We start from the raw sequence: 25,438 nt of genomic DNA, 5'->3' as shown, positions 1-25,438 counted from the left end.
GCCGGTCACGAATTAGAAGTACAAACCGAAGATTTGCAAAGAAAAATGTCAGAGGATTTTTATATAAGCCAAGAGGAGGCTGGTTTTCCTTGGCTAAAGTAAGGAAACTTTGCTTCCTTTGCTCCTGTTAACAAACGTTGGTTTTCACGAGACTCACCGGCGCATGCGCAACGCTGACCTCATACGTCATGCTCCCGGAGCTGCTTCTATTTACAACTGCTGGTGCAAGCTAGATTAAAGTGATTATTATGTTTTGAATATGGATATTTTTCTTACAAAAACGCATCGATTCGCTACAGAAGGCCTTTGTTCACCCCCCGGAGCCGTGTGAGACACTTTTTTTATGCATGGGCGCTTTTTATTTAACTTCTTTTGGACTGAAGCAATGCAACACCCGCTGACTGCAATGATAGAGCTTGAAAGATCAAAGACAATTTTTAATATAACTCCGACTGGATTCGTCTGAAAGAAGAAAGTCATATACATCTAGGATGCCTGGGGGGTGAGTAAAACACAGCCTAATTGTCATTTTTGGGTGAACTAACCCTTTAAGTCAAGTTACATTTGCTTGAGAGGCAAAATGACTTGAGATATTAAGTTTTCTGAAAAATGTATCAAAAATAAGTGAGTTTATGCTTAAAACAAAGAAACAAAAATATATCTGTCAACGGGGTCAGAAAAAAATTAATTCAAAGGCAAAACAAGATTATTTTTCTTACCCCACTGACAGATATTTTGTCTTGTTTTAAGCATAAATTCACTTAATTTTGATACATTTTTCAGAAAACAAGACTTCATATCCTAAGTCATTTTTCTTACTCAGTATTTTGTCTTGTTTTCAGTATAACTGACTTGAGATGTCAAGTCTTGTTTTCTGAAAAATGTATCAAAATTTAGTTTAATTTATGCTTAAAACAAGAAAATATTTCTGGCAATGGGGTAAGAAAAAAAAAAACAAGATAATTTTTAAATTAAATCCACTGAATGTTTATACATTTTTCAGAAAGCAAGATTTAAATTCATAAGTAATTTTCCTTCTCAATTAAATGTATCTTGATTTAAGAATGTTTAGATATTTATAATGGAAAACAAGACAAAAATACCAAGTTAGAAAATCATTTTTACAGTGTATCGCTCATACATAATGCACAGTCCTGCAACCAGAAACATTGGTGAAAATATAATGATGTTGGTTATTAATTATGAAGTTACTTTTTTTGTATTGATTATTGAGTTTTGAGCATGTTCTATCTAAAAGCTCAAATTTCCCTTGTCTTGTATAGGGCTCTGTACATCCAATATGAATGGGGTCAATGCCAACCCTGACGCTCAGTTTGGGAATGAAGAGAGGGGCATTTGGCATAAACGCCTGCGTCTCAGGAAGACCTCCTTTTCATTCCCCACTGAACAAAACACTGTGAAAGAGGAGAAGAATGTTACAGCATGTGGATGGAAAGTAACAGGGAAGTCCAAGAAATGGCCTCGATGTCTTCAGGCGGCGAACACCTTCACCTGCTCCTCGTGCAACGACGGCATCTCCTTCAGACCCGGCGAATTAACGATGCATTTTAAGATCGCCCACGGAGGCAAAGGAAGCCCACCAATGTTTCCATGCAACATGTGCGGTTTCTCTACGCCAGTGTTCACTACGCTTCAGCAGCACCGAATGCAACACGAGGATTGTTTGTTCGCTTGTGAGATTTGTGATGACTATGTCCAGCAAACGCTTCCCCAACTGACCAAACATTGTCAAACTCACCATGCTCTAAACGGACAATACTACTGCCCGAAGTGCAAACTCTCCTTCCAGGAGATTAAGCAGTTTGTGTGTCACTCGAGTTGCATTTCTGATGGTAATGCACGGAAAAACGATCTCTTAAAGCACATGGCTGCTGCGTGCCGTCAAAGGTGGAGCCGCAAAAATTGGTGGAGAAAGCGGGCACACGTCAAGCAAGACAATAACCTGTCCCAAGGGTTCAAGTACTTACTTCCAAAACCAGAACCTCAATGGGCATCCCCATTGCTCCCGTTCTCCACACCCGGTCTACTGGACAACCACGGTGTGCTGCTGGATCCAGAGAAGACCTTGGAGGAAGCGCAGCAGTTTCTCGAGAGAACCGTTTGTAGTGGTAAAAACTGGCCTGCATCTCTCAAAAGCGAGCAAGCGGCAACAACATCCCATCCGTCACAAACGAATGCAAAGCGATGGGCCACGCCACACACTGGGAAAGATAAGCTAAGCGGACTCATGGAGAAGAACAATATATCCGTTCCCCCAGATTGCACTACAAAGGTGGTCGGGTTCAAGATGGTGGGCAGCAAAAAGCATTTAGTTCTCAAAGTCATTCCTTCAAAGAAGCGAGACGTTTCGAAGGATGCTCACACTGTGAAACCTGCCAATCAGCAAGACGAATCCAATGATATTTCAACCATTAATGCCTCAGGAAACTGTTCTCAGGTGACGCCTAGAAGTTCTTCGTCCCAAACAACGAAGCAGGGGCAATGTGTAGCTCAGCGGGACTTTTTGTCTTCGGTGGTTGAGAGGATAAAAAGCCAACAAACCGATGGATGCAACAATCAGGAACATGCACGCAACCATAATTCACATATTCAAAGTCCCCGTGCAAAAAGAGCGAAAGACTGCCAAGACAAAGCTCTCAGTGAATCCGAGGAAAACTTTACAGCATGCCAAGGAGATTCAGGATGTCATAGTGATCTGACCTCGGATACAGGTTCTTTGGAAGAAAGGTGTGGTTCACGTCTCCTTACAACAGCGTTTGATGAAGAACACAATCTTGCACTGGATTCAAACTTCATTCACCATCAACCAAACACATGCTCCATCTCTGGGTTTGATTGCGTGAGTCCGTCCTCTAGATCTCCCCTGAAGGATCTGACTGAGTCTTTGTGTCAAAGTGAAGCCGGGGGCCTGTTACTCCATGGCAATGCTGACGAGTGCACAAACAACATGGACCCCAGAGATTCTCTGGTCCCGGTAGAAAGCCGCAGCGCTCCAGACCTGCTTCACATGGTGGATGATCTGCCTTTAACAACAGCCATCCATTTTCTGGATGAAGTGGGAGCGGATCGGACGTTATCGCCACACACCAGCTCTGATGAGCGTCTGAAAGATTTAACATGCGCTGGAGGTAAGCAATATGCAGAGCACTCTGGGATCAAGTGTACTTGTTGTGTTTTGTCTTTTAGACATGGTTCCCATAGTCATGGAAAATCTTAGGTAATTGTTAAAAGACAGGTAATTGTGTTTAGTTGAATATTGTTTGCTATAGTTATACTCAATATTTTATTGGCTTGTTGGTAGTGAGGTCTAAATAAAATGATTGAAGCCGTGCCATGGAAAATCCTCAAGTCAAATGGTGTGGGAACCCTGTTTTTATTCAGTGTATTTTTACTCTTTCCAGCAGACAGAAAACTCATGGTTCCGATGTTCAATAGGTCTAAGCTTGCTTACATAGATATCTAAAGTGGATACGGCTATATGAGCCATTATATGTAAATCATGCGCCATATTGGAACGGTCAAAGCTTCAAGTTCACTGTGCAAACCTAGTTATTCACATGTATGACGCAATAGTCTTTAGCAGCTGATTTTCACAGGATTTAGTTTATCATTGATGCTAGATAGTTCTACATATGGTAAATAAAAAAATAATAGTGATCTTATAAACATTATTAATCATTTGAGAACCCTATCATAGATATGTATCTATAGCAAATTGCTATAAAAAAGCTTAGTTTTCATCTTTCTGACGTCATTTGAAACATATTTTAGATTTGAAGTACAATATATATATATTTAAAATTTAATATATATTTGGAATAATAAGTAATAATAATAAATAAAAATGATATATTTACAATATGTGTACGTGTTTTAAATATTTGAAATAAATAATAATAATAATAATTCTTATGAAAATATTTTAAAGACATTTTTCATGTATTTACTCTCGGTAACCTTTCTAAGCAATCTAAGCAAAAAGTTGCCACAAAGACTCAAAATATTTAATATTTAATGCAAGAAGTAAAATATAGTAATTTTGTTTTAAAAAAAAATTTATGTATCAAAACATTGTATTTCCTCTGAAATGGTTCTATAACAATCTTTCCAAGCAATTGATTTTTTAAAAATTTATTGATTTAAAAAATTGTAATAGTAAAATTTTAAAGTAATTAAAAATGTTTAAAAAAAACATTAGCAAAATATTTTTTCAGCTTTATGTATTTACTCTGACATGTATGGAAGCCCGTTTCCGCCACTGAATAAAAAATAAAAAAAGGTTATTGCAACTTTTTATCTCACAATTCTGACTTTTTTTCACAGAATTGTGAGATTTAAACTCGCAATTGTGAGTTATAAAGTCAGATTTGCGAGATATAAACTCACAATTACGAGATTAAAAAAAAACTTGCAATTCTGACTTTTTTTCTTGCAATTGCGAGTTTATATTTCGCAATTCTGACTTTTTTCTCACAATTTCTGAAATAACGTAGATAAATTGTGAGTTAAAGCCCAGTTTTGAGCCGGGGGGGTTGGCTGATATGTTCTCAGAATTGCGAATTTATATCTCACAATTCTGACTTTATAACTCGCAAAAAAAGTCATAATTGCAAGTTTATATCTCGCAGTTCTGACTTTATTTCTCAGAATTGCGACTTTATGTCTCGCAATTGCGAGTTTATATCTCACAATTATGACTTTTTAACTCACAATTGCGAGTTTGTTTCACGCAATTATGAGAAAAAAAGTCAGAATTGTGAGATAAAAAGTCGCAACTACCTTTTTTATTTTTTATTCAGTGCTTTTATTCAGTGCTTCCACTAAACGGGCTTCCATAGACATGACTCAGTAACCAAATACAATTAACAAAAAAAAAATATATATATATATTTTTTGTTATGTTTTACTCGAAATGGCTAATGGTAAGCATTATCCAAGATATATATTGTTGCCACAAACATTCAAAGCATTCAATGCAAGAATTAAAATATACTAATTAAAATAGTCAAATTTTAGCTTTGTTAACATCATCATAATACAAATACAGTATTTGCATTCATATTTATTTTTGTTAAGACATTTTAAAGCATGTTAGTTGCTCTTCTGCTTCATGTTCTCATCAGGTACAAGCCAGCGATCTGATCCGGTCAATGCCAGCATCTTCTCTCTCCTGCCTGATGATGCAAACTCTTCCACATCTGTCCCAGAAACAGCATCTGGATCCAGCGAGTCAGGCATCCCTCTCGCATCGCTGAACAGAAAGCGCATGGGAGAAACGTCCTCGGCGGACTCTCCCGTCAGTAAGCGATCGACTCGGGCCTCGGAAGACGTCAGCGCCTCCGTCCTCTTCTGGGAGCCAGTGCCTCGAGACGCTCCGGCGACCCTTCGACTGATTCCCTACAGCTCCTCGCAATCCGTTAAAATCCCACGCGAATACCAGCCTGTCATAGTTCTCAACCATCCCGACACTGATATCCCCGAGGTCTCAAACATCATGAAAGTCGTTCACAAGCACAAAGACGCCGTGCATCGTGTCGTACTTTCTCGTAAAACTCTCCGAGCTCTTTCCGAGTTTAACTGCGACGCCTTTCGCCATAATCTCGTCGCCAATTGCCACGCATCCCACCGCAGGAGAGAATGGCCAAACGGGACCGTTAAAGAACGGCTCGGCTTAAAACTGAGGCTCAAAAGAGTGTGTGGAAGAAAGTACACCGTAGTACCAACAGTGTCGGAGAGCATCGTGCTGCAGCCGACGTTTAGATGCTGGTTTTGCGGGCGGCTTTTCACAAACCAAGAAGCTTGGGTGGGTCACGGACAAAGGCATCTAATGGAAGCAACCAGAGGCTGGAACCAGCTCTTCAACAGATAGAAATGCATTCATCTTCATTTTTAAGAAGTGCTGTGAAGAATCAGGGTTACTGTGCACATCTCAGGGTGAGAAAAATATCTTCGTCTTTCACCGTTTCGTTCTTTACAGTAATAAACCCTTTTCGGGTGACTGACTATTCAAGTTGACACGAGCAAAGCATTATTTATTTCGTTCCGCAATGTGAAAACGTGCAGTGCATTATCTAATAGATTAAAAATCACTGTGTTTTGATACGGTCAGACCAAATCCATCTCAGATTGCTGCAGAGACCTCTGTTGTATTATTCCACTTAACATCACAACATCAGTTCGTCTTAATACTTGATGTAGTTTTGCATTATTTTATTGCTTTATTTTTGATGTTTAAAATTAGGGCATGTGTTGTTTAACCATTACTACTTTGTTGCATTACTAATCATCTTTCATAAGGCTTTGTGACTGAAATGTTTACAGAAATTGTCGATTGTCTTTGTAGGATTCTACAAATCTGGTTTAGCTTCCTCTGTTCGACACATTGCCGGTATATTTAGCATTAGTTTAAACTACATCTGTATGCAAGAGCATATGTTGACGCAGCATTGGTGAAATTATGTTTTGTATTTATGCGAATTGTCTATATTTATTTTTTCAGCGTGCAGTCGGCTGATAAGTCACATGGGTTTGATTAAGGGTTTAATCAAGACTTTAAATTAATTATCGCATTGTTAATGTATTATCCATGGATAAAGAATGTTGCAACTGTGATGTTTTGGTCTCAGTAGTCAGAATTTTCCAAAAATATTTTTATTCTCATTTATGAAGCCAAAGGTTTTTTTTTAGGATCAGTGTAATCTGATCAGAATAATAATTTCTTGAGTTTTTTTTCACCAGGTAAAAACGAGACCCTCACTGACTTGAAAAGTTTGTTGATTGCACTGCGATTCAGGCACTTAATAGTGGTGTGAATTTTCCAGAAATATTTGAAAATGGCCTTTATTCCAGGTCTGTGATCCACTTCACTTGAAACCAAAGTAAACGTGTCTCTCTTATGTTTGTATAGATGTTTAAACACAGTGTTGCACTAAACAGCTGTGAATGACGCCTTGCATTGCTGTATTGTAGAAGTGCCTCCACAAAAAAACCCTGTAGAGCTATCAATAAATAAAGAAATATAATTATTTTGAAAATTGATTTTTTTTTTGTCTGAGGTAAATGTAGCTCTTTAAGGAAAAGCATATCAGATTTTCTTAATGTGTGTTTTTAACAGTTGTTTTCAGTGTTTTTTACAGTTTCACCTGTATACTGAAAAATAAATATTACAAAAATATAATGAAATTTTAGATACAAGACTAGAATTCACAAAACTCATCCTAGCTTAATAGATGATCTGAAAGTTTAAAACCACTGCTAGAGAAAAACAAGCATTTATGTAGCATTTAAAAAGTGATGTAAATGAAATTACAGGCACGTTGTTGAACAAATGTAGCCACAGAACCAACTGTAGCCTCTTATGTGTTAGAAAATATTTTTATTTATGCCTTGTTTTTTACTAGTGTTAGACGACATACTCCTGTAAAGTAGCTCCAAAGAATATTTGTATCTTATTATATCTTATTTTTTTGCAAGATTTCAAAAGGCAATTAAAACAGGGAAAGCTTGTAAATGATTGAATATCTTTAATATAAATCTGTACGTGTGTATGACCCCTCTAGTGTACAAATGTTTGTATAATATAAATATAAAACACAGTACCCACGTGACAAATATTCCCCCTTATGCAAATATTTAGGGTTGTACAGTGCAAATTATTATAATTTGACATAACATAATACAAAACAATCGCTTTAATTAAAAAAAAGTTTTTTTTTTTTTACTCAACACACCTTGTAATATAAAACAAATGTGTTTATACAACGATTCATACACCCAGAAACATGTATAAACTCTGTACCATATTTGCATATCTTTATATAACATTGCTCTTCTCCCTGTTTTTCGGGGTGGTTTGCACAGAACGCATTCTCCTATGCTGTATTTTTAAATGCGCAACACATACTTTTGTCACCATCAAAATAAAAATACAGAGTCTCGGCCCGTAACCTGTCATTCAGCTAAATAAGTTATAAAAGTAGCAGCAAGTGCCAGAGTTTCCATCCTCTATTAAGGTAAATGTGAAACTACCACACAGTTGAATGCCAGCACCCTCTCAATGCAGTTATATTTGTCATGGCTTGACTGCGTGTCTGAGTTTGGTGTAGTCTTTGGTGTTGCTTTGTGAGTCGACCAGCACTAGAGGATTCTTCTGGTGGTTCTCGATGATGTCTGAGACGCTGCTGAAACGCTTGAGAGAGAGAGAGAGAGGAGAGTTTAGTGATTGACAGCTGACTTCTACCTCTTTTCATCTCATGCAGTGACACCTATGGAGGCTTGTTTTTCCGTGACTTTTTTATTTCATAATTCTGATTTTTTTTTTCTCTCTCGCAAATCTGAGTTTATTTTAGGGGTGAGCATACTGACAACAAATAATATAAAAATTTTAAAAATTATTTTTTTTGTGTTGGTACCTTGGCTGATTTAGGCCTGTCATGGATAAATAAATGTGACACTAAAACTGCCAGTAGGTGGCAGCAAGTCTCTGTTTTAATGAGTGATTCATTGAATCATTCATTCAAGTGATTCATTCAAAACGGTTGATTCTATTTTCGCTGTTGAAAAACAAAACAGTATTTTTTCTAAAAATGTTACTCGCTCAATATTAAATTCTTGTTTGTTTAACTGTTGTTTAAAATTAATGTTGTATAAAATTAATATTGCTCAGTGCTCACGCACTAATAGGCCTATTTAGGAAAGCAGCACTATTGCTTGTGTGAGATTACTTAACATATAAATATAAAAAACAAAAACCTCTTCAGGGAATTTTTTTGCTTTCATAACTTGAATTATTGGGGAATTCTAGCTGCATTCTAATAGGCTTCATCACGCAGTCAGTGCTTTTGGACTTTTGTTTGTTTTTTGCAGAGTGAGTGACATACTTGATAATGTCAGTATGCATATTGATAATTACGATATTATTGCGCAGCCTATAAATATCACAGTTTATATTATAAATATCACACCCAATTTATATCTCACAATTCAGGCTTCTTTTCTCTCAATTCTGAGTTTATACGACTAGTGGAAAAAAGTCAGAATTGTGAGATATAAAGATGCAATAACCTTTTTTACTTTTTATTCTGTGGTAGAAACAAAAAGAGAATTGCAAGATGTAAACTCAGAATTCTGAGAGAAAAAAGCCAGAATCGCGAGATAAAAAAGAGGGAAAAAGTCAGAATTCTGAGATATAAAGTTGCAATTACCTTTTTCATTTTTATTGCATGGCGGAAACAAGCTTGCATAGACACCAGAATGTATTTGGACACTTAAGTCACGCTTATTTAAAAGTTATGAGGGCATTAGTTAAATATTATTGAGTTTAGATTGAGATGAGGATGAGCAAGTAATAACATTTTCATTTTTGAATTTAGTAAGTAAGTATCCAAATACTTTTGGGGCAAATCCATGTCTGTTTTTACCTCCTCTCCTTGTTTTTCTTTCCCCAAAGCATACTGTTTGGTGGAAGCGATGTAGCGGACAGGGATGTTGTAAACTCGGCTGTTGTAAAACACCACCAGTGTATACGGCTGCTGCGCGTCCACACCAGAGCTCTTCCTGAGCAGAAAAGAGCTGTCCTGAAATCAAATCAGACAAATAAGCATTACATCTCAAGCAGGGATAGACTGATATTTACATTGATGCATTTGGCAGACGCTTTATCCTAAGCAGCTTACATTACTTTTAAACACTTCATCAGCTCATGCATTCCCTGGAAATCGAACCCATGAACTTGGCGTTGCAAGCACCACTACAGGAATGATACAGCAGACTGGTGATGTTGTAAAGCAGGGGTCGGGAACCTTTTTTGACCAAAGAGCCTTTTTTTCTTTCCATTTTAGGTTAATGCATTTTCCCAAAAGAGCCACAGTACATATGATATAATATGTGCAAATGCATTTATTTATACTGAATGTTAAAAGTTCATATCGATCATGTTCTATTCTGTAATGTTAATATAAATCATACACTGTCAGAATAAAAAGGTTGCATTTTATGTGTGCAACAGCCTTTTACTGGCAGTCCCTTATGAAATTTAACCAAGGTTTTACTAACGTGAACGTAGTTCAACTATAGTATATGTGACCCTGGAGCACAAAACCAGTCTTAAGATAATTTTGACCCATACAATGTATTGTTGGCTGTCGCTACAAATATACCCCAGCGACTTAAGACTGCTTTTGTGCTCCAGGCTCACATTTGTAGATTTCCATGGTGACCACTACAGTAAATATATTTTAACCATTAAAGCATGTTTTTTTCCACGGAAATTGGGCTACTTTTAAACGTTGATTTTGGTTGATTTTCCCTCGTGGGTTAAAGGTTTGAAATATTGTTTGAATTACATTTGACTGAAATGTTTGTATTGAAACATTTTGCATATAACTGCACTAGATGTTAAGTTTTGTGAAAGAGGGCCACTGGTAGAACGCCTTTGAGCTGCGTTTATGATCAATGTGCATAACAATGACTGTAAAATATATTTTAGGTATGGAAATGACATTTTGAGTTTTGATATTTGGGATGTGGTCATTGCTCTACTTTGGGCTGTTTTGACTGGCATGGTGTTATTCTGTGCAGGTCTGACGTGCCTTAGCTGAGCGTATGAGAGCGTCCTCTGCTGTCTTGCGGTCACAGCTGCTGGCATACCAAACCTTTTTATACACACCAGCTTCCTGTGTGAGAGAACAGGACAGTTAGACTGACAGACACTGTAAGTGCATGCTGGGATGTTCTTGATTATAGTAGTTATGCTGCGAACTGAGACACACAAACATGCATTTTTCATTTTCTGTCAAAGCCAAACCCTATAAATGAAAATGTATACATAAAGAAGTAAACGCAAGTCAGTAATTGCAATCACCTCTTCAGCATCTCTAGCTGATCTGCTGTCTGAAGGCAACATCCCTCTGCCTGTGGAAATAAAACCATACTAATCAACAGCTAGAAAAGAAATTCATCAAGACTTTGTCAGAAAGTTTTGATGTTTATATTGACCTTATGGACAGAAAAATGTCAAGTCAAGTCACCTTTATTTATATAGCGCTTTATATAATACAGATTGTGTTAAACAGGAAAAGCGTGTGCTGATAATGCAAGAGGACAATAGACAACAGTCAGTTTATCAGTTAAAGTCAGTTCATTGTTGATTCAGTTATGTCATCGTCCAGCTCAGTTCAGTTCTCTTCCAATAGTGTCTGTGCAGTCAAGTCAACAATGTTGCCAGAAATTGTGACTCCAACTAAAAAAACGTGTCCATTGCAAACTGAAAAAGCATGAATCTTACTCTGAGAGGGAAGCTGCCGAGGCAGAGGCATCCTGTAACAGAAAAGGAGACTGTAGTTTAGTTCTTCTGTTCATAAAATGATGATAGTTTATGCCTACAGGAGAAAATGAAACTGTTTTTTACTTAGCTCGATGGAACCCTGTTGCCGGCATGGTGTCTGGTGGGCTTCGTGGTAAAGTTACTGCTGTTGTTTTAATTGATGTGGCTGTAACAGAGATCATGCAAGTGTTAATAGGCAACTTTAAAATGTACTCTAAAACAATACAAGGTCATAGTTAAAATTGCTCTTTATAAAAGTGCAGGAAACTCTCATGTCGGTCACATCTACAAGTCATTGGCTATATTCAGAATAGCATACTACTTGAGAAGTATGCTAATTTTCTTTATGCATGCATGCATGCATGGATCTGTCAAATTGTGCATTATAAAACAGCTTCATTTGCAGAATACTGCATCAGAAACATGCAGTATGCTAATTTTCTGTATGCATGCATGCATGAATCTGTCAAGTTGTGCATTTAAAACTGAACTTAATTTGTGGAATACTGCATCAGTTTAACGAAATGCAGTGAAGATTTTATTTGTGCAGTATGCTACTTTTTTTGTATGCATGCATGCTTGGATCAGCCAAACTGTGCATTATAAAACAGCTTAATTTGTGGAATACTGCATCAGAAACGTGCAGTATTCTCATTTTCAGTATGCGTTCATGCATGGATCTGCCAGCTTGTGGGTTATAAAACAGAGCTTACTTTGTGGAATACTGCATCAGAAACGTACAGTATGCTAATTTTCTCTATGCATGCATGCATGAACCTGCCAAATTCCGCATTATACGGTAAAACAGAGCTTACTTTGAAGAAAACTGCATCAGTTTGACCAAATGTAGTGTAGATTTAATTCGTGCAGCGTGCTAATTTTCTTCATGCATGCATGGATCTGCCAAAATTGTGCATTATAAACCAGAGCTTACTTTGCGGAATACTGCATCAGAAATGCACAGTATGCTAATTTTCTGTATGCATGTATGGATCTGCCAAATTGTGGATTATGAAATGGAGCTTACTTTATGGAATATTTGTGCAGTACAATATTTTTGTGCATGCATGCTTAGATCTGCCGAATTGCACATTAGCTTAAAGTATGCAGACATAAAGTATGCAAATTTTCTGTATGCATGCATGGATCTGCCAAATTGTGCATTATTAAACAGAGCTTAATTTGTGGAATTCAGCATCACTTTGACCAATAGTGTAGATTTTATTTGTGCAGTATGCTGATTTTCTTTATGCACGGATCTTACAAATTGCACATTATGAAACAGCTTATTTTGTGGAATACTGCACCAGTTTGACTACCAAAATTAAAGACATTTTTTAACTTGGATTTAGTTCGGAGATCATGAATGGGCATCTCTTGTTGAATTACAAATGCAGTGAGGTCACATGACAACAGTGTCGTATATTACTGCTTGAAACATTTATCATAGCATAAAGCATTGTTTTGCATCTTGCTTTTTAAAATTGTACAGAATGCACCATATATAATGCCATATGCTTCTGTTCTGAACATTGCCATTGCTTTTGCAAGGATTTTGGTAGTTACCTTCACTGTCTCTGCGAGGAATGTTTGGTTTCTGCAAAAATGGAAAAGTGTTTGTCACAGAATGTTTTGATTTACCGTTAAATAGTACAGATTAGATAAGATAAACGAGTCCATACCGCTATCAAAGCAGGATTTGGTTTCTTCCTAAAAGATCAGCAGTGATGAACTGTTAGATAGTGAGCCTGATATTATGGCAGATTTGATTTATTATTGTTCAGGGTTTAAGGGAGTCACTTACATGTCTCTAGGTCGCGGCGTGGGTATTGATGTTCTCCGGGCCTCTGTGGTCTCCTCTGGCCCTTCATTAACACCTAATGAGAATCAGACACATATGGTTGCTGTCTGTGATTTGTTTTTCATGCATTCATTTGCTCAGGCCTGGTTTGTGACTGATACTCACTGTCGTCTGCGTCACACACCTCATACTCATCCTCTGACTGTGGTTCCTGCTCAAAACACATGCAGACCATCATCATAATCTCCATTCAAAGCATGCATTTACACTCTTATATCTACATATAGGTCACTAATTTACATAATAGCAAATCACGTGTACATGTTGTACATTTCCACTATGGGACCCATAAAATATAAGGGACAATATGAGAATTATTGTTAACATATTACAATAGGGTCTCATTTGTTAACAATAGATAATGCATTAGCTAAGATTAACTAACAATTAGATATACAGTATACTATATACTACTATGAAGTATATATATATATATATATATAGTTAATGCTATTTAAAAATATTATTCATGTTCACAATGCATTAATATTAACAGATATAATTGTTGATTTTAAGCATGTTTTAGTAAATGTTGAAATTAATATTTTCTAAAAATTAATAAATGCTGTAAAAGTATGGTTGATTTTTAATTTTTAATGTTAACAAATGTCTGCATTGTAAAATTGTACTTATTTTTATTTATTTCTTATGAAGTATTTTTTACATTCTTATTTTTACAATTATATATATATATATATATATACACACATTAAAAAAACCATTAATACTCACTGGAGTTATTGTTGGCCTTCTGATTCTGTATGAATAGATAAAACATGAAAAACTTAAATTGCTTGTTTGTTTGTTTGTGTGTTTGTGCATTTAACTCTTTCCTCTAAATCTCGTATCTCAGGCATATTTTGTAGTGTTTTCGAAGACGGCAGTGACATTGTCATTGTCTCAAATGTTTCACATTGTTAGAGAACCAAAACAATGAACCTGAAGAAGTATGTATGTATGCATCTAACGTATTTTGATAGAAACTAGTATAGTATTTTGACATGGTTATAATGGTGAATGTTTGTAAGGGTGCTGAGTAACTGTGAATGCAGGGCTAATCTAGTGGTTTGTAATTGTCTTGAGAAAATAATGACTGTGTAATACCGTGGACTGGCTTTAGGTGGCGCCATCTGTGTGTTGGGTTGTAGAGTCGAGTTACTCCTGCCGATCAGAAAAAAGCATTTATTGACAGAGAACAGCAGAACAGGGAAGCATGTGATGTGTGTCTCAGTAATAAAGGACATGAGGAAGTTCAGGACTGAATCATCAAGGGCTGTTGTTGCTCTTTTAGAAAGACAGTCAATTTTTGACCAATTGTAGTGTAGATTTTAATGTATGGATATTCACGTCTCATATTCATGTACTGTGCAATTGCCAACTTAAATTGGTCAAACTGACATGTTTTTATATATATATTGAATATTATCAGTGCTGTAATTACCGCTAATGAAAACTGAGTTCAACATAATTATGTTAAAGTTTAATGTGTGTAATAAAAATAATAAAGAAAAAGGAGGGTTAATTTTGAAGGAGTTGTACCTTGTCTTAGACTGAGAATTCTCCTATAATTAAACACAAAGCATTTTGTCAGAGCAGTTATAAAGCAAATTAATAGTCCATAAATTAATATTATATATAATGCATGTTGTTATTTGTTGTACTACCTGTTATATGCCTATAATATATAATTATAGAAATAAATTATATATAAAATAAAATTTAAAAAATTTAAAAAATGTAAAAACTTAAATATAAATACATTAAAAATGTTATTATAAAATATTATTATAAATATAAAAAAATAAAATATTCGATCAGAAAAAAGCATTTATTGACAGAGAACAGCAGAACAGGGAAGCATGTGATGTGTGTCTCAGTAATAAAGGACATGAGGAAGTTCAGGACTGAATCATCAAGGGCTGTTGTTGCTCTTTTAGAAAGACAGTCAATTTTTGACCAATTGTAGTGTAGATTTTAATGTATGGATATTCACGTCTCATATTCATGTACTGTGCAATTGCCAACTTAAATTGGTCAAACTGACATGTTTTTATATATATATTGAATATTATCAGTGCTGTAATTACCGCTAATGAAAACTGAGTTCAACATAATTATGTTAAAGTTTAATGTGTGTAATAAAAACAATAAAGAAAAAGGAGGGTTAATTTTGAAGGAGTTGTACCTTGTCTTAGACTGAGAATTCTCCTATAATTAAATACAAAGCATTTTGTCAGAGCAGTTATAAAGCAAATTAATAGTCCATAAATTAATATTATATATAATGCATGTTGTTATTTGTTGTACTACCTGTTATATGCCTATAATATATAATTATAGAAATAAATTATATATAAAATAAAATTTAAAAAATTTAAAAAATGTAAAAACTTAAATATAAATACATTAAAAATGTTATTATAAAATATTATTATAAATATAAAAAAATAAAATATTATTGTAAATATAAAAAATATTATATCATGTATGATGTTGTACTATTTATGCTGATTTTAACTTTTAACTAATAATAATAAAATCATCATACTAGAATCTAATGAGACTTTTCTCTTTTTTTTGGTCTGAATATCACATCAGTGACCTGGACCTGCAAGCTCTTTTCATTTCAGCTCACCTTCAAATCAGGAACCTCATAGAAATCTAAAAAAAGAAGAATTTAGAGTGTAATATTTGAGTATTTGATCAAAGAAATCGAATCAAACTGCAGTGCGCTTCTTGAAATAATCTCATGAAAGTCTCACCCGGAGTGTTGACACGAGCAGGAACACACGGTTTGACTCCTCTGTTAACCTGCGGCTCTATTAACAGACATTACGCACCATTAGGGCTTGATTTACAGTCAGTGTGCATCAAAATAAAGGCCTTCCTCTGTCATCTTACTTGATGGTGTTTTCTCAATGGGCTCAATGTAATTATCATCAACTGTTTCGTCCTCCGGCTCAATGTAATCGCCCTGAACGGAGGAGAGTGCTTCAGTATCGAAAGTTTATTGTGCGCTAAATGAAATTCTGTGTTAACAGTACAAGTGTTATTACATCATCTTCCTCTGTCAGGCTGCGGTGGGTCGGTCGTGGGGGTTTGTGTCTCTGTTGCATTTGGAAAGGATGGTTTGGTTTCGCCGGTCGACCACGACAGCTGTCTGCGAGACACAGGAAATCTGGTTTTACATGCTTTTTTGCTGCTTTACAGAACTTTTCTTTTGTAGAACTGAACCTTTTAGGCTTACGTCATTTAATTTTGCTCACATTTTTGATTCTGTTGAACACAAAAGGAGCACTTTTGAAGAGGCTTTTATGCTCCAAAAATGAAAAAAAAAAATCACATTTCATTCAAAACAACCTTCTGTATTCGATGGAAGAGCCTCATGCGGGTTTGGAAAGACATGTGGGGGAGGAAATGATGACAGAGTTTTAAAGTCAACATGAAATGCTTTTCGCAACTCATTTTTCTTTACATGACGAGATTGAGAGCGAAAGATGTTGGGCAAAACTTAATGTTTTTTTTTTTTTATTAAAAGTGCACCAGTGAATCATTCACAATAAAGCCTTTTTGTGTTTCTTTGTACATTGTTTCTCATTTACAGGAGCTAGTCTGTGATTTTATTGCTGTCTGAATCCAGAACGTCCGTGTTTTTCTAAAGACTCGGCCAAGTTTTGTCCAACAGCAAGTTCGTGTGGTATTTCAATTGCATATGAAGACGGGATCAGTCCAAAAGTCGTTTGGTAAATCTGTTTTAATCACTACCAAGCACATTTTAAACTAATTCAATTAGACGTACATGACAGTGTTATTTTATTATCATTGAGATCAAAATTTTATTCACATTTTTTAAATTATTTTTTATTTTTACATTTTCCGTTTTATTTTATTTCTGTTTTCATTTTTATTTTTTAACTTTTTTTTTTTGTCATTTTTTTTGTTGTTGTTATTTTCCGTTTTCATTTTTATTTTTTACATTTTACTTCTTTTTTTTGGGTAATTTTGTTAGTTTCTATTTCTATACAGAATCCACATCTCTGAGTTTTTAACCACTACCATCCACATTTTAAATACGGACACTTTTTTTCACTGAATGTTTGCATATATAATATTACTTCGCCATTCCACTACAGTAAGTGGGCGCTTTAAAGAAGAAGAAAACAAAATCACAAATCTTTTTTAAACGGGTCATTATGCAATAAATGTGTAAAATATTTATCATATACATTTATTTAAATTAGGGCTTCCACAACTAATCATTTTACTAGTCAAACAAATTGCTGGGTCAGATTATTTCTGCTAATTTCCATATTTTTAAAAAGACATCCATCCTATTTTAGAGATAAAATGCATGACAGAAAACCATTTTAAAAACTATTGCGCGTCAATTCCTCCATTTTTTATTCTTAAATAAGCATGCACATTTATTGCATACCATAATAATGGCCCATTTAAAATATTACGCAATTTTTGTGCTTTTTTTTTTCTTTTCCTTTTTCTTCTCCCACAGCTCCCACTCACTGAATAGTGACATAAAATGATTCTAGTGAACATTTTCAAGCATTTCAGTCATATTTAAATTCTGAAATATTTTACTGTCCACATTTAAAATGCCTGTGCATTACCGTGAAGCACAACAATTAGCGTACGGTGCTTGGCAGTGGTCAAAAAGGATTTACGAAACGACTTCTGCTGGAAGGCTTTATGCAGATGATGTGGAAAAAAGAATGACATTCTATATTCTGATGACTAGCTGCTGTACTGTAAATGTTGAAACGACCTTATGTCCTCATGAGAAACAATTACCGTCTGAACAGTAAATTGCCATCCGAATGCATGAGTTTTATCACTGAGGTGCCATGCAGATTATTATTACAGACGCCCCCATAAGAAACAATAACATAGCACTTATGACCATGAGTCAGTTTTGATTTGATGCTGATTTTACTCACCCACATACTCTCCTCTGGGGCTGGTGATGGACGGGCTGACCGTAAAGGCCTTCATGTGACCGTGAAGCCTCGGCGGAGGTTCGTAGTTGTCGTCATGATCGCCCTGAGGGTCCTCGTACGTATCGCTGTCCTGTTATAGTTAAAGACGTGTATGTGATCAGTGTATTTCCTGTCTCTTTATATTTCATGCTTTTACATCAGTTACACTGGAACTTCTGTTTGATTGTAACACTTTTTTGCTCATTCATTTTGAAAATGTTTCACTTAAAGCTTAGATATTTCATCTGAAACATCTTTGACATGTCAGCAGTCATTATTGTTTCCAATAAATGTAGAACTTAAGATTTGATTTAATTAGGTGTACATGACAGTGCTATTTTAGTATCATTGAGATTATAGTTTTTATTACTATTTTTATTTACATTTTCATTTTTATTTTTACCTTTTTCATTTGCATTTTTATTTTTATTTTAGTTTCTGTTTTAATTTAAAATTTTTATTTAAATTTGTGGTTATTTTTCATTTGCATTTTTACTTTTACATTTTCATTTTTAAGTAATTTAGTTTTACATTTTGTTAGTTATATATATATATATATATGTCTATTTTGTTTTTATTAACTTTTATTTCAGCTTTGGTTATTTTAGTACATCAAGTTAACCTAAATGAAAATGAGAAATGTTTCCTTGGCAACTAGTTATTTTTTATTAATATTTTAGTTTGTTTTTATTTTTTGTATTTTCTGTTTTAATTTTTTGTTATTTTCCGTTTTTTATTTTATTTTATTTTTTTAAATTTTTTACATTTTTTACATTTTTTAAATTTTTTCATTTGCGTTTTTATTTTTATTTTATATTCTGTTTTCATTTTTCATTTTCCTTGGCAACTAGTTAGTTTTTATCAATATTTTAGTTTGTTTTTATTTTTATATTTTCTGTTTGAATTTTTTTGTTATTTTCCGTTTTCATTTTTATTTGTACATTATATATTTGCTTAAATGTTTAAATTGTTTGTGAAATTTACTAGCAATTTCTGAGTGAAAATCGTTTCTACACCAAATTTTTATTTTTATTAAGTTTTTAATATAAAATTGTATTAAAATGTTATTTCACCCATCAGCTTTCAGACATTTTCAGTTCGCGTAAAATGGGTTTTTCATACATATTTGAGGTAGAATATTGAATTGCATGCGCGTGGGCTACAGTTATTGCATTGTGCATTAAATTATTACTAATGTTACATTCATTCAGCATCACATTTGTAAAAGTTCTGCTGTAAGCGAGCTGCGAATGTCTTTTACTGAAGTAAACTAATGCACTTACAAAATCTGAGTCAGAGTCCTTCTCAGAATCTGGAGCTTCGCCTGAAAAGTGACACAACATGATCATGAGGTGCATAGCTAAAAATACAAATGACAACATTTATCATTCACTTAGATATAATTGTGTTTTGATGGTCCATAAATGTACTGAAAATTCCCCCGACTGCCTTGAGTTACATCAGCTAAAGCAGTTTTTTAAGGATCGGATCGGATCGGACATTTTTCAGCTGCACGTTCACTTTCTAGTTCAGACTTGAACTTGCCTTGATAGTCTCGTACTGGTACTTTCGGAGGTCTTTTCTTCTTTATTCTGAAACAAAATCAAAAGCAACCCAAAACACAGGAAGCTCTTCAGAGTTCATTGCTGTGGATTAGTGATAGAATGCTGAGTTTCATCTGTCAGCAACGTTTAAGCACATAATTACATGTAATCTACAACATACGTAAGCAAAAACACACAACTGCAGGACACAGAATAATGAGGCGGTTGTTAAAAGTTAAAGGCCAGATTAGAGTAAATCTAAGCTCTCGTAGACGTTACGGTGGGCATCTGGTGCCATTTCTTCACATAGTCAAGTCACCTTTATTTATATAACGCTTTAGGTTGTGTCAAAGCAGCTTTACAGTGTTAAACAGAAAAAACATGTGCTGATAATGCAAGAGGACAATAGAAAAGTTAAAGTCAGTTCAAACTTTTTTTTTGTTTATACAGACAGAGAGGATCAAAGCAGAGCCCTTAAAGGACGTCCTGATATGAGCTTTGATCAAACTTTTAAGCAAGATAATTGGCTTAAAATTAAATAATAAAAAATTATTATATTAAATCATTAAATAAATAAAATTAAATAATTAAATTAATAAAAATTAAAATAAATAATTCAATAAACAAATTAATTAAATTTGTTTAAATAATTAAAAAAAATATTCATCTTGCATACAGATGATTTGTCCACTGGAAGTCGTGGTTTTTTCTCTGATAATGTGGGAATTAAATGCTTCAAGGAGCATTTAAAATTAGCACTATTGTAACAGTCTTATAAAAAAAAGAAAAAAACACTTTAAAAAAAATGTTTTTTTTTTTTTTTTTAAGCAGACACGTGCAGGTAAATGGATAAAGACACACATGCTTGGTTTTAAGGTTGAAGATTGAACACAGATCATACCGGTCCAGTGTATTTCTCCCGGTTTTGAGAATATTAGCTGTTTGTTCAGTCTGAAACCTTAGAAATGAATACATTAAGAGACAAAAGATTTCAGTTATGTGTATTGATGAATAACACGGCCCTGCATCATATTTGCTGAATGAAATCAAATTTTTTTTTTTTTTAAACAAATTTTGAGGCACTGATTCCAAAAATAGTGTCTGTTTTGCTGGAGCACACTTTCATCACGAAATCTGTGCATTTTGTTGCATTTCTGCTTTTGACAACAACTGTATACAGTAATGTGAAGAAGTCTTGCATTCTCCATTAATCAGCAGAAACACGCCACAAACACATGATTCCTGTCTGAATCTGAGCCAGATTACAACTATCTGATCCACTCTCAGCTCTTTTTCACTATTTGATGCCTAATCCTGATCACTTTCCCCTTTTCCACTCCTTTGAAGATTGTAAGTTAAATTAGTAATTTTGAATACTTCTTTTTGTTATTAAAACAAACTTCTGGCATTCGACTGTCAGCTTTTGTTATTCTGATAGATCCATTAAAGCTGATACATACAGTATATACATTGAAAAATCTTTTTTTTTTTTTTTACGTAATGGAATGTTTTTTAATTGACATTATATTAGGAAATATTAGGCCTTTTTTGCAAATCAAGATGTAGGGCAAAACTCTGATTGATTGATCTATCATTTGCTAAAGTGCTTTACGTTTCCTAAAGAAAATATCACTGGGGTTTGCCTGTGTAAAACTCATCTGCAAGATTCTAGGTGCATTTTATTGCTGAAACTTGTAAATCTAGTTTCTTAGCTAAAGTACCAGCACACCTTTCGTCAACAAGCCGCATGATTTGAGGAATCATTCATGTCTGGAGCACAAATGGTGTGGAACAAAAATGCAATGCATTAGTGCACTAGAGCTTCGTACTGAAGGTTTCGGAAAACCCCTAAACCGTAAGCATGAACAATAGTATCAGTGATACTTGGCAAACACCACAAATAATTACATTTATAAACATAAAATGTGCTCAAACTGCTTTTGGGTTATCATGTTACAATAATGAACACGTACGTGTTTTTGTACAGCAGGTGTTCCTTCATTAATAACAATTGCGTGCTTTTGCTGTAAATTTGATATCGTTTCAGTCATGCATGCCACACCTAATGAGCGTTTTGGGACTATTGCTCTGTATGAATAGAGGAAGTGAGAGGAAATGTGTTTGAGGACGGTCACCAGATGTTTCCTCGCGTCTTAAACTCAAAACATAACTTTGATAACTTTGTCTTCTCCTGTTGTGTTTCAATTAATGAGGACGTATGTAGAATATAACACACCTTTTTAGTCTGTTGAAAAGGCTGTCGTCATTCTTTTTTATGTCTTGAACCATTTTTTGGAGCTGCCTGAAAAAAACAAAAAAAACAAGCATGAGTTAATAAAAGCACATGTAGATCAAAATTTTGGGGTTGGTAAGATTTTTTTATTTTTATTTTTTTAAATAGAAATAACTCTCTTCTGCTCACCAAGGCTGCATTAATTTGATCAATATTACAGTAAAAATTGTGAAATATTATTACAATTTAAAACAGCTGTTTTCTATGTGAATATATATTAAAATATAATTTATTTCTGTGATCAAAGCTGTATTTTCAGCATCATTACTCCAGTCTTCAGCGTCACATGATCTTCAGAAATCATTCTAATATGCTGATTTGCTGCTCGAGAAACATTTCTGATTATTATCAATGTTGAAAACAATTGTGCCGCCCAATATTTTTGTGGAAACCGTGATGCATTTTATTTTTTATTTTATTATTCACAGATGAACAGAAAGTTCAGAAGTACAGCATTTATTTGAAATAGAAATAATTTGTAACATTGTAAATAACTTTACTGTCACTTTTGATCAATTTAATGCATCCTTGCTGAATAAAAGTATTAATTTCTTTTAAAAAATCACACTTTTGAACTTTAATAGATAGATAACCAATAGTTAGATATTTGCAAGGCAATCATTAATCAGCTTCGTGAATGATCTTCAGAAATCATTCTAATATGCTGATTTGCTGCTCGAGAAACATTTCTGATTATTATCAATGTTGAAAACAATTGTGCCGCCCAATATTTTTGTGGAAACTGTGATGCATTTTATTTTTCAGGATTCACAGATGAACAGAAAGTTCAGAAGAACAGCATTCATTTGAAGTAGAAATAATTTGTAACATTGTAAATAACTTTACTGTCACTTTTGATCGATTCAATGCGTCCTTACTGCATAAAAGTATTAATTTCTTAAAAAAAATCACACTTTTGAACTTTAATAGATAGATAACCAATAGTTAGATATTTGCAAGGCAATCATTAATCAGCTTCGTGAGGCTCTCAGACGTTCTGTTCAAGCGTAAAGCCTGAACTGTGGGTTTGAACAGCTTATCAGATACAAAGTAAACTGCTTCTGACAGACTCCGTCTGAGCTGCTTCACGTCTGTGTCTGTGTAGGAGAGACATGTAATGCATATAATTACAGTCCTCACAACACTTCACCGCAGCGTAGAAATTCAACACAGTTCCAGCCATGAACTCACTAACTTCAATAAATCCATCAATCAATACGACCTTCACTGACCTTCATTGGCATCAAGTATTGTTGGCAAGCTGATTATATCTTTAATGATGTACTTTTTATAAATAATGATTTCAGTGACATTTCAAAAGCTTCCTGCTAGTTTTGAGAGATCCAGATAAAAAAAAACATTTGAATTGATCAATCATTTGCTGTTTTTCTATTGCATGCACACAGAGATTTACCAAACGCAAATGTATTGATTTATTGAAAAAGCAGTGTTTGAAATACTGTTTGAAACGTAAATCTTTAACTAGTGGTAGTTCGACTGAAACTGAGCGCAGACGACTTCCTTATGCATAGATAACAGTGAAACCAAATTGTTTAAAAGTTTGCCTTACCTAAGTTTATCCGAAGCTGGAGCCATGAATCTGTTGAAATGCTCCATTCTGTGCCTCTATACCGACTGCGGTGAGTTAGTAGCATGCACTGGTAGTTGAGTAGCTGCTAGTAGTCGAATGGCTCATAATGAGTGTGTTGGACATCGGTGGTTAAGCAGCACATGTTGCAGCTGAGGGCGATTTTTTTTCCACAGAAGTGGTTGGTAATGAGGATTATGAAACTACTGTTGAATGTCATGCTACCTTTATATTTAGAGCCACTTTGAACTGATTCACTTCAATTAAATGATGCTATTTCTTGCCTCTCTGCATTCTCAGTTCTCTGTCTGTGTTTTTTGCAACATTTTATGCGTCTAATAATATTTATGAATATTATTTATGTTTCTCTTAATGAACCTTATTATTGCACTCTTCTGTTTCTTCCAGCAGTCTCCTGATGCATAAGAGGATGCACTATGAATGATTTTTAATGCATTTGCATTCATAATTTAACAAGTGAGCACACGTATTTTACTCCAAGGATATGAAACAAACTGCTTGAGTTTTCTAAAAATGTTTTAAAAGGATAGTGAAAGTATGTTTTATTTTTGGTTGCAGTTGTAACTGATAAGAAACAGTGACTTTTTGCTCAGTTGGTCTTGTATGCATTTCATTATATATACTGTATTAAATTAAATTAAATTAAATTAAATATATATATATATATATATATATATATATTATTTGTTTCTATGCAAACAAATAAAAAAAAAATTGCATTGCTAAAATGTCTAAATCTTATAGTATATTTTGAAGTGAAAAAATTCTATATTTTTTTCATGCTTTTTTTGTCAAAAAAATTAATTAAAATAAAAAATTTGCATGAAAATGATTATATTTTTGTAAATTATAAAAAATTATATAGAGAGAGCAAATATAACGTTAGATCAACAATAAAGTAACATTATTGAATGTTTGTTACTGATGTGCTTGTACAAATTTGATAAAATCTATATTTATTTCTTTGCAAAAATAAATAAATAAATAATAATAATTTTGCATTGCTAAAATGTCTAAATCTTTTATTATATTTAGAAGTGAAAACATCCTGATAGATATGCAAACCAAGTAACATCATTTAATGTTCTTTACTGATGATGAATTTGAGCAAATCTGACCAATGTTGAGTTTTCTTTGCAAAAAACGTTGTATTGCTGAAATTTCTATATCTTAAAGTATATTTATTAGTGAAAACATTGTATGAACAAGTAAAGTAACATAATTGTACTTTACTGATGTATTTGTATATATTCTCACATATTAGTTTCTTTTGTAAAAAAAAAAAAAATATTGCTAAACTTTCTATATCTTAAAGTATATTTAGTAGTGAAAACATTCTGATAGATGTACGAACCAAATAAAATAGCAATTTAATGTTCGTTATTGATTTTTTAAATATATATTCTGACCAATATATATATATTTGTATCTGTGCAAAAAATAAAATAAAATTCTCAAAGTATATTTAGAAGTGAAAACATTCTGATAGATGCGCAAACCAAGTAAAGAACATAATTTAAAGGGGTCATATGATGCTTTTTTAAAGATCATTATTTTGTGTATTTGGTGTAACAGAATATGTTGACATGCTTTAATGTTCAAAAAACACATTATTTTTCAAATACTGTACATTATTGTAGGTCCTCTATGCCCCGCCTCTCTCAAACGCTTCGTTTTCTACAAAGCCCCCTCCTTTGACAAGCGCAGTCCGCTCTGATTGGCCAGCTGACCCAGTGCACTGTGATTGGCCGAACACCACAAGCACACGTCGGAAATGAAACGCCCCTTACCATAAT

General features: G+C 34.1%; 2 protein-coding genes across 9 annotated transcripts in view; one reads left to right on the top strand and one right to left on the bottom strand.

Moving 5' to 3' along the window:
* Positions 1-7,018, top strand: part of LOC107728332 (zinc finger protein 518A-like) — a 9,413-nt gene extending 2,395 nt beyond the window's left edge. Inside the window, exons 2-4 of one of the 2 annotated variants that reach the window (XR_001638452.1) lie at positions 1,284-3,149; positions 5,145-5,955; positions 6,760-7,018. Coding sequence is in view for 1 of the 2 variants with exons in the window: in XM_016538471.1 (XP_016393957.1) it covers positions 1,301-3,149; positions 5,145-5,890 (2,595 nt within the window). In the remaining variant the exon portion in view is untranslated. Of the gene's footprint in view, positions 1-1,283; positions 3,150-5,144 lie in introns of both variants that reach the window. The other variant, XM_016538471.1, reaches the window with a different exon arrangement.
* Positions 7,019-7,522: 504 nt separating this feature from the next.
* Positions 7,523-25,438, bottom strand: part of LOC107728331 (B-cell linker protein-like) — a 33,152-nt gene continuing 15,236 nt past the window's right edge. The window contains exons 1-23 of one of the 7 annotated variants that reach the window (XM_016538468.1): positions 23,604-23,795; positions 21,977-22,042; positions 20,642-20,698; positions 19,742-19,788; positions 19,480-19,520; positions 18,158-18,287; positions 16,262-16,365; positions 16,107-16,179; positions 15,968-16,024; positions 15,841-15,866; positions 15,391-15,413; positions 14,310-14,369; positions 13,938-13,962; positions 13,311-13,359; positions 13,149-13,221; positions 13,027-13,054; positions 12,911-12,941; positions 11,429-11,510; positions 11,306-11,337; positions 10,883-10,932; positions 10,611-10,694; positions 9,441-9,596; positions 7,524-8,209 (exon numbers count right to left, since the gene is read on the bottom strand). In XM_016538468.1, the coding sequence (XP_016393954.1) occupies positions 8,093-8,209; positions 9,441-9,596; positions 10,611-10,694; positions 10,883-10,932; positions 11,306-11,337; positions 11,429-11,510; positions 12,911-12,941; positions 13,027-13,054; positions 13,149-13,221; positions 13,311-13,359; positions 13,938-13,962; positions 14,310-14,369; positions 15,391-15,413; positions 15,841-15,866; positions 15,968-16,024; positions 16,107-16,179; positions 16,262-16,365; positions 18,158-18,287; positions 19,480-19,520; positions 19,742-19,788; positions 20,642-20,698; positions 21,977-22,042; positions 23,604-23,650 (1,458 nt within the window). In that variant the 5' untranslated portion in view covers positions 23,651-23,795 and the 3' untranslated portion in view covers positions 7,524-8,092. Of the gene's footprint in view, positions 8,210-9,440; positions 9,597-10,610; positions 10,695-10,882; positions 10,933-11,305; positions 11,338-11,428; positions 11,511-12,910; positions 12,942-13,026; positions 13,055-13,148; positions 13,222-13,310; positions 13,360-13,937; positions 13,963-14,309; positions 14,370-15,390; positions 15,414-15,840; positions 15,867-15,967; positions 16,025-16,106; positions 16,180-16,261; positions 16,366-18,157; positions 18,288-19,479; positions 19,521-19,741; positions 19,789-20,641; positions 20,699-21,976; positions 22,043-23,603; positions 23,796-25,438 lie in introns of those variants that run through there. The other 6 variants (XM_016538469.1, XM_016538463.1, XM_016538465.1 and 3 more) reach the window with 6 other exon arrangements.

This window comes from Sinocyclocheilus rhinocerous, unplaced genomic scaffold (genome assembly GCF_001515625.1).
Source record: "Sinocyclocheilus rhinocerous isolate Xijiao unplaced genomic scaffold, SAMN03320098_v1.1 scaffold247, whole genome shotgun sequence".
NCBI classification, from domain to species: domain Eukaryota; kingdom Metazoa; phylum Chordata; class Actinopteri; order Cypriniformes; family Cyprinidae; genus Sinocyclocheilus; species Sinocyclocheilus rhinocerous.
This window is presented reverse-complemented; position numbering and strand designations above follow the sequence as displayed.